Below are 10,075 nucleotides of genomic sequence, written 5' to 3' on the forward strand. Positions count from 1 at the left end.
ACACAAATTCTCAAAGAATCAGAAGAACAGAAAAGTCTGTAACAACAGCTAATATCTCACTTTTAAATACTGAGAAAGCCAAGTGTAGCTGAGACTTCATTTTCTGTAGGGAGTTTGTAGGGTATACCAGTCTGTGAACAGTGATCTGAGTAAGGAATCTCGCTGGCTAAGTTCACATAGCAGAGGAAAGCCACAACACCTCTGAACATTTTTTCAAAGACAGACCTGTTCAGAAATCCTGCATTAAAGTGGGAGCCCAGTAGAAAATTCAGGTACTAATTCAACTGGTTAGGATTCAAGATAAATAAATATTTAACTGTAATTCTGAAATTTTCAGAAAATTACATAACCAAACTTTCACCAGTGGAGCACAAGGTGGAAGTATATGTAACAAGATACAAGAGATCTGTAATTTGTTCTACTATTCTCAATACAATGACAGTGATGATTAAATTATTCAATATAAGCATAAAATAATCTGTCATAACTGAGAGTACTAGGGCTCAGATAGGTAGTTACTCTTTAGTGCTGTCTACATGGAAATGAGAATAGAAACAAACTCCTAACTACTAATCTGACTCATTAAGTGTATTTAGGAGCCATATTCCCATCAATTTCAGTACAGAATACAATTAAAAATGAATGTGCAATGCAATCTGTACAATGTTTAAAATGCTGTATTTAACAGTGATATTGCTGAGTTTAGCCATCATTTGAGGGAGCTATGCACCTGAATTATGCCAAGGCAAATCTATTTTGCACTTGACTGTCAAACTGATTTGCAGCAAAGCCCAAGCCTGGGATTAAGATCAACAGCCAGACATCTGGAACTGGTTGAGTGATAGAGAAAAATCCCTGTCTGTAAGACCAAGCAGCAGAAATGGGCAAGAAGGTGCAGCATTACCCTTCAGCTGCCTCAAGGCTAATGGGAGGAAAATAGTTTAGTACTGAATAAGTTAGGATGACTGGGACAAGGACTGCCTATACCAGATCAGAATTTCTGGTTTCATTTGAAACACTACTTTAACCTTGCTGTCACTTGGATCTGTACCTCCTAACCAGCTACACATGCAGATGGGGTTTGCCTGATTGGATCTAGATGAAGGAACAAGGCCACGAATTTTACTGCCACTTCATGGTATGACTACAACCAGGTGCCAGCTTCAAACATCTGTCCTTTACCAGGATGACAGTAAATAGAAGCAAAAAGAGAAGATATCTTTGTCAACATAAAGCCAGTGGGAAATGTGGTAAAATATGCCAATGCCAGAGAATTACTACAAATGGAAGTTCCAAATAACCTGAAATCCAGAATTAGTACCAGTTTTCCCATTTCAAAGTGACTCATAAAAGAGCCTAGGAGGGAGATCAGCAGGTAATAATGTCAGAGCAGTTTTCTGTTTGTCCTGTTCTCATTCACAGCTGAAAACCCATTTCAATAACCTTGTGGCTTCTGCTAAAAGACTAAATGTACTGAAAATTGTACATGGTTTCAATTATTAGTGAGATACATGCAGATATTTAGCTGACAATCTTTTGGCTAGGCAAAAGAACAGCTAAAGTTATTCTCATGCCTTATACCAATAACTGTTGTTAAATACCAAATCACATAGGATATTTATTGGTTACCTAAATGCTTAGTACCTTATAAAAACCTTTAACAAATTAGATAATAAACTCTATTAGATGCTCTTTAGATATCTTTTGTATTTAGGTGCTTCTTCAAAATTTGTTTTTGCTTGTATTGCGTGCCTTCTGATCTATTTTAGGAATGTTCTAGCATGGAAGACACACCTATCAAGGTCTCAAGACCCTTGTGGTGTAATTCCCTGGGAGGCACCCCAGCTTGATGCAAGGCCTACTGAAACCAAGGGAAGCTTACCATTGATTTCATATGGCTTTGGGTCAGACCATCAAAAGCACTGACTAAAATATTTCTGTGCTTGTCATCTGTCCTCTGATTTTTATTTTCATATATTATTATTTTCACATGATATTACTAAGAAATGTTTAGCCTCATAAAACATGAAAGGGAGAATCACAATTTGTACTATAATAAGAGAAAATATGTTTATTATAATTAAAAGCATCCATTCTCAGGGATGTACAGAGATTAGTTCATTTTATCACTACCAGTTAGTAGGTATAATAACATAAATTGAACTTTAATCCTCTGCAGAGAAAAAGCCTGCATCTAGAGTAAGTTTTTCAACCATCATTTTTATTATGACATACTGCATTACATTCTACATACCACATGCAACAGTTTTAACCATGCAGCTGCTGAGAGTCCAGGTGCAGATTTTCAGGCCTGTTTAGGTGTCTAACTGCTACTGAAATCTGTAAAATAATTTAGTCCCCATAATGCTCAGTTTTGGCATACCTAAATCTTAAGGGTATGGACACTGAGAGGAACCCACAGTCTGAAGTTTAAGCAGTTTGATTCTTTATGGGAAGCTCTATGACAGTTAGATCCCAGGAAAGACATTTGCAAATACCAGCACATCAGTCGAGGATTGCAAAATATAGTCAACAGGAAACACAAAGAGAAGAAAACAGAAATCCAAAAAGTCATAAAACTGGAAATCAGAAGTGCTCCTCACAGAAGAGAACAAAGTGGTCTGATCTTAGAGGTGCAGCTAATACAAATTTATACCAGATCTCACAATGCCTGAGTGTCCAGCCTCGAAAGGAGAGGGATGTTAGCAGAGGAGTCAGAAGGAACACCTGGCTCATCTTTCCCCATGAAAACAGACTGTGTATGTGGGGTACCCTGATGTGGGGTTGACCTGCTGTGGTTGGGAAGTATCTCCTCACTGTACTGTCCTGCAGGTTATTGCTGCCGGTCTTGGCTACTTGAACCTCACAGAATCATCTGGCCTGCCAATACTGCTGAGAGAGATGCCATCTCCAACAACAGCTGCCCAAGGGCTACTTACCTCAAAACCAGCTAAACCCCACTGCACCTGAATTGGTCCTCAGGTGGTGCCCTTCCCCCTGGCGGGTTAGCTTCTAATTTAGTTGTCTCACTTCAGTGAATATATTGGGTGGGAGAAATCCGGGCCTGTGTACCCTGATGCATGTTTGGATACCAAGGAATATCATAACATTTATATAAAAAGCATTAATGTATTACACACAGTTGCTAATTTAACACATTCACAGAAGAGATTTAAATTTGATTTTATAAAACACTGTTTCTCTTTCTCATTGTTTAGTTGCTATGAGCAGTAGGATATGACCTTAATGAAGACAGCAACAAGAGTCAAAGCTAACATCTGATCCAATGCTGCTCAGAAAACACTGACATTTTGTTTCCAATTAGTATGTACTTCAGTCCTACAGCACAAGCAGAATATCAAATGAATCATTTTTACACCTTTTCCTTAAAAAATCCACCACAATCAGCACTTTGATTTTAACAAACTGCATTTTTCTGAGAAAACTGTTCCATAAAAAAAAAAAAAAATCAATCAAAATATCTCTAGTTTTCTTCACTATAAAAATATGCTTTAGAAGATTTTTAGTGGATCTCCTGCATTTATTTTTTTAAAAAAATAGCCTGCATTTCATTTATATTTTGTTCTTTTAAAGAAGGATCATTCTAAACCCAGTTTATTTCTTATTGATTGGCTGTGGTTTAGTCACAGTCTCCCCTAACTTAAATGGAATTTAAAATATTTCTTTCTACAATGAAATTCTGTCATAAAAATTAATGAAAGTTCTTCTCACTTGCCTTCAAGAGCTCTATTAACATAGTGTTTGTTCACCTTACAATTGTTTGTTTAACATAGTTATTATGGCAATAACTCACTGAGGTTAGATATGAGGATAATAGCATATGTTTGAAGAATGAAAAGCTGCTAAGAGGTGCAAAATCACAAAGGTCTAAGCCTGATGGGATCGTTAAGGTTCTGGTACAAAAGGAATAATGGAGGCCAGTGGGAGTTGGATAGTATGTTTCAAATGTTTGCCTCAGTCAAATAGAAAGAAAACAGGGAACTCAGCATAGGTCTCAGAGATTCCTTATGGCTATTTGTGTATTCTTTTTCCAGCTATAGAGGATCTAATATAAAAACACAATTATTTCACATATATGTTATATGTGTGCATATGCATCTTTTCATGTATATTATTAATAACCAAATAGTTTGTAATTGTCTTCATTCAAGTAAATTCTCTTTCAAGAATACTTAACCCCTGGGAAGCTGGGAAGCTGAGAAGCTGGAGGTTCAAAGAGTGCCTGGAGCCATGCCAGTTATGCTTTCTGCTTATGGTCATCTCTAGAACATTCTTGTCCCTGATGACAGGAAGAAGAGCCCCGGGAGCTTTTCTACCCCCTCCAGAGGACAGATCTTACAATGGCATTTGGGACATAAATAAGTTTCTTGTCAAAGATGGTAAACTTGCCTGATCCTTGTTGATTGCATCTCTATAATAGCCATGAGGTGCTTTCATTAGCTTTAAATTTAAAAGTCATTGGAATATTATGATAGATTTGGGATGGAAATAGACCTGGCTGAGATGAGTTGCTGCTCCCAGCATTATTTATTAATTTTATTTTGAATTGTCATGGCATTAAAAAAACACAGGGAGACCCTTTGGTGTTGGATTACAATATATACATTCTTTCTCATTAAATATACTAATCAGCAGATTGTGGCTTGTCTTTTTCTTCCTGATCTCCTGACTCTTTTATTCCTTTCTACCTCATGGGGGGCTCAAAGTATGAACTTGGGACGTGAAAGAGGAAAACGGGCGCTTGAATTCACTCAAATGGAAAAGAAACTAGAAACCTCCCCTCATCTTTAATTTTCTGGGAGGATGCTCTATCCAGTATGCCATCCAGTATGAGGCAGATATGGGTAGACTTTTTCTCTCTTTGCAAAGGGAGAAAGCGAACCTCACACTATTTTTTTCAGTAGTAGCAGGCTTCTGCTGTCCTGGTTGTGGCTGTCAGATGGGCAAAAACCTGGCTTCTAGCCTCCTAAACAGCCTAATCTCAGAAGATGGGATTGAGGGCCAGACATATTCCTATGACTTGTATGGTTTTGACTCAGCCTTCAAGATGCCCCACCCTCTCCATGCCTTATAGGCATTAAAGTTTGGGGTACAGCTGCAGGGTTTGGATTACGTCTGGGACCATGACATGTCCAGTCCCCAGATGCAGAACATGTGAGACTTTTTGTTGGATCCACTCTACCATCCCTCTCGACTGACTGAAACCAGCTATTTGACTAAGCAGTAGTTAGAGAAGACTCATCAAAGGCAAAGGAAGCAGTCAGATTGCTGCAAATCTCCTGGGTGAGACAGAGTCTGCAGAGTTCACTGGATGGTCATCAGCAAGTTTAACTTTGCCACAATCAGTTCCTTCATAACCCTGTTAACAATGTCAGACAAGTGTCTCTGCCATTATTTCCAGATGGTCCTCCAAGGCATCTATCCAGAAGCTCTTAGGCTTCAAATGTAGATCTGTCAAGGCTCTCCAGGTTCTTTGCACATGTCATCCATTATCCTGACAAAGATGCCTGCTGCACACCTCAGCTGCTGCTGTGACATTGATAATGTAGGGCCTTAATTCAGAATCAGCAAATTCTTGCACTTCTGTGCAGTTGCCCTGTTAATGGGAGAAAAGAAATTTTAGCTCAGGTGAAACTAACCTCTCTATTTTTTCCTTTTACCTCATGAAAAATATGCAATATGTAAGCAGCCTGCATTAATGAATTCATTCAGGATAACTTAAATTTGACTAATTTAAAGGATTATTAGCAAGTTTTAAACAGAAAATATAACCCAATTAAGGCACAAAGAGTTTTAACAACTTGTACTCCCCAGAAAACACCACAGTCTGTAGATCTACAAAGAAGCCATGATGTACGCTAGAAACGCAGGTGATGACAGCGTGGTTGTGTGACAAGACTGTGGGGGTCTAGAGCTGATGGAGATGCTCCAGGGCTTGCCTTTGTCACTTGACCGAGTTGGAAGGAAGTTCACCCTGCTATTCACATTGACTCTGACAGAAACCACAGCCGAATACTTACAAAAATTGGCTGAAGTAATTGAATTTGCTGGGGACAACTGAACACTTATTTCAGCCATTCATTCTCATGCTGGCTGTGTTTTCTATACTGTCTGCCAGGAGAAAGACAGCCCAGAACACTCATTTCACAGAGCTTTAAGGACAAAGTCTTTTCTCATGACAAAGTTTGATGTGCGGCTTTCTGAAAGTTCCAGGACATGACAGAACCTCAGAAATCAATCTTTGATTGTAATGTGACTAGGTCTGATATCACATAATACAAAGCCTCTCCATTTGCTCTCAACAGCCTGCTTCATTTTGCTTGCCCACACAGAGACACAAATAGAGTTCCCATAACCTGACAAATTGCTGGGCACCATGGGTACACCCAATCTGGCCTGACTGATGTGCTAATCAGGCTCTAGATGCTTTCCTAGTGTTTTATTCAGCTGGAAAGGAATCTGACCAGGATGATAACTATTGAGGATAACTATTCTTCCAAAATGACTGGTGTTAGCCATTGGCTTCCTTCCTTACCACTGGTTGCCTGTAAGTCTCACAGGATCTTGCTGAGCCAGGAAGAATTGACCATATTCCATCATCCTGACTGGGGACAGCAAAGACTGGTTAAGCAGTCAGCTCTGCTGGTATTGAGTACTCAGGACTGGTGCAGTCAGACAGTGTCTATTAATAGGGTAAAATGAGGATTTTACACATTGCATTTAAATCAGGCACAGGCTTACCTTTGAAGAAGTTAAATTCATATCTCACCAAATAACAATGCTTGCAGTTCCCTGGCCACTCTCTCCAATAATGTTAATAAGATCTTGTTATATTGAAAAGAGTAAAGACATCACTATCAGGCTAATTCAGCATTTTGCAACATTTCTAAAGTAATCCAATGGTTTGTTATGTAGTCTGGCCCTCAGACTACATTTTCTTTTCATTCTGGTCCCTATGAACTATATTTTATTGTGGCTAAAGGTTTGCTGTCAAGAGTACAAAGACTATTAAACAAAAGTTACCACGTTAGGTACTGCGTGAGATGTTGGTAATAAGCAAGTGAACAAACACTGGGAAAAAATGCATTTTAATTTACTTTGAAGCAAAATTTAATTATAGGTATTTTAAATCTCATCAATTACTAGAAGCAACTAAAATCTTTTCATTAAAGTGGGATTTTTAACATGAAAATTCCCCAGAGCATTCCCTCAGTTCTGTTTTTGTTGATAAGGGGAAGGAGAGAGCCATTCTGCTATGTCAATCAGCTGTTTTCCACTCCCTCTCCTATTTGAAAGCTGTGATTCCAAAGACATGCATTGTTCTAGCTGCTTTCCCTAGGAGCTCAGTCAGATTCTTATAAAAATGTTAGAAAAAGTGACTGTAAATAGGCACACACTATAAGAGGCAGAATGTTGGCATTGTGCAACCTTAAATGAAAGAGAAAATGCAACACTTGGCAAACCTTAAGAATGTCAGTTTCAACTTTCATGCTCTTTCTAGGTTTGTTTCAGAGAGATGTCTTTCACTGTGCCTTTTCCTCACATCACAGACTGTAAGGAGAGAGTATTTGGTCCTTGGATGTTTATCCTTAATTTGAGCAGTGATTAAGGATCAGCAACAAGTGAATTATTATGCCACAAGCACTGAAGATGAAAGACCATTGATATGCAAGTAACTCCCTAGACAACATCATCGATCTAAGGGAGATTGAGGGCCACAGCACATCAAGAATCAATGTAGAAAAACTTCACAAGAATTAGTTGCCTGAAGGGGAAAAGAGGCAGAAACTGGGCATAAAACGGCAAAGGGAATGCACACCAGCTTGCAGCAGTTACTGATGTCCACCTATGCTCTTGCAAAGCTAAGGAAGGGCAATCTGGATAAAACCACCAAAGCAGGTGTCTGCACCTCCTTTAATGCCTAAGAATAGGCATTTGCCTTCAAGATGGAGAGAAGTGCAGCTCCTTACTGGGAAGTGTAGTGAGTGATGGCAGTGCTAGGGGAGTAGTGGGACCTAATAAGAGAGAGAGCTCCTTCCCAGACAAGGTGCCAGCTTCAGACTCTATACCTGGGCTGAAAGACTAAACATAGACTTTAATAAGTGAATGCAGCTCACTTGCTAAACTCTGAAACAGAAATTGAGACCTGCTGGTCGTGCAGTCACTGTCTACAGGGGAGAATGAAGCCAGGGTTGTGACAGATAAGTTATGTTGTTTTTTCACAGGAAACCTACTGTCTTCATCCAGTTTCTGTGAGGATGTCCAAAGTCACATAAAGAAGGACTAGGGTAAGACACTTATCTTGAAAATACTTCTTTGTGTGTGTGTTCAGCTGATGCGAACAGTACTCCTCAGTTCTGGTGCACCTTTTGCTTGCTCCAAGGGAGGTATGGGACTAAATTAAATGTTTTTGAGATGGATGCATGCAGAAAGACCACTGGTTTCAATTTCCGATTCTGAGGTAACACAGAGCATGTTGCTAACATCTCTGCCTCAGTTTCCCTTCTATAGAAGGGGCAGCTATGTGGGGATTAGTTAGTGATTGCATACCTGAGCAGAAGAAAGTACATCAGGGAGGACTAATGTATTAACTGCCTCCTATGTACTACCTCAAATTGCTGAAATGCTTTTAATCCATTCAAATGCATGTTGGAGTATAGCTTAGTGATGAATTAAGGCAAAAAAACAAGTATTTGAGGCTGCCTTTTTTCTTCAGAACATTGAGCTCTTTAAAGCATGTGGACAATTAACATGAACCAGGAGAGTTGGCCAAGTAGGAGGTTTTGCATCCTGATGCACCATCTGCAAGAATGGTTAAAGCATAAATGCAGCCCACATTGTTCCAGCAAAAGCTTACCATAGAGAGAAATAGTAAAGGTTCATCTCTATAACCTAGTCAAGTATACACAAATATGGGCAAATAATCTTAGGATGTCATGGAAGAAATCCTTATGGATTCATTCAACCTAAACTGAGAAAAGTGCAAAATGTTTTTGACTGTTTCCAAGGGGTTTCTTAATGCCAGTGGGAGGATACAGGGCTACACGGATATCCCAGAGGCAGGAAAGATCATTGTTCCTCAAAGCTTCACTTTTGGGGCAGGAACCAGTGTAGTTCTGATCACAGAAATTGTAATTATGACAGTCAGGGTATAAATAGTATCCCCACAGGCCCTTTGGTCTGCTTTTCATTCCTAATGCAATTGTTTCCTTCATGAAAGCTTTTGCACTTTCTTCAAAGGAAACTCTGGGTAAATGTTCAATATCATTTACTGAAATATTCCCTTCCATTTCAGTTATGAGTTTTCTGGACTTTCTTCTGTAGACATCTTTTGCATCCCAGTTGTGGTCCCACTGAGGTCTCCAGTGTTCCCAGGCTATGAGAGCTAACCCACTGAAGTGCTCACCTAGGATGTAATAGTTAATGTCATAGCCATATTTTTCCAGATGAGTTTGCAAACTGAAGTTCTAGGGTAGACCACCATTAACAAGGACTTCCTGTGATGTGTACCAGGATAATAGCTGAGCCTATTAAAATAAAACATGGTCACATTGTGCCCTCTTACTTTAGCTAATGGGCTTCCAATCATATGGAACATTTTCAGGTCCAGTACAGTGCCGTACCTCTCAAGGATCACAGGTCTGTCAGTCATTCCAGGTGGCTATGAAAGCCTTCCTCTCCCAAACTGGTGTTTGGGCTGGTTTCATAGCAAGGGGAGTCCAGATGAGTTCTATGTGCAGCCATGCCAGGGGCTGAAAGGTGAACAATGCATAACAGTGTCCCATTTTCAGGCAGTACTTTCACGATTAAGAGAAAACATTAGGCAGCTCTCCCAGTCTGTCTGCAGAATGTAACAGAAGAGGAATTAGCACTTATTTCATATATAGCTATATGAATTGGTATCAACCACTTCTAAGGCATCTATCATGCTAACACTGAAGAAACAAAGTCGGCACAATCTAACCCAAAAGGCAGGAGGAAAATTCCCAGCTGAAGTAAATCAGTGGAAGTCTGTGGAAGTCAGCGTAACCACAGTTTCTTGTCTCATCAATCC

At 39.5% G+C, this 10,075-nt stretch overlaps 1 protein-coding gene across 1 annotated transcript; it reads right to left on the reverse strand.

Moving 5' to 3' along the window:
- Nucleotides 1-5,281: 5,281 nt before the first annotated feature.
- On the reverse strand, nucleotides 5,282-9,806 carry HYAL4 (hyaluronidase 4). Its single transcript, XM_074870239.1, is given in 6 exon segments — nucleotides 5,282-5,617; nucleotides 6,763-6,851; nucleotides 8,881-9,013; nucleotides 9,015-9,535; nucleotides 9,538-9,671; nucleotides 9,673-9,806. Coding segments are annotated over 6 exon segments (1,347 nt in total).
- Nucleotides 9,807-10,075: the final 269 nt, after the last annotated feature.

The sequence above is a fragment of the Strix uralensis genome, chromosome 5 (genome assembly GCF_047716275.1).
Source record: "Strix uralensis isolate ZFMK-TIS-50842 chromosome 5, bStrUra1, whole genome shotgun sequence".
NCBI lineage: Eukaryota > Metazoa > Chordata > Aves > Strigiformes > Strigidae > Strix > Strix uralensis.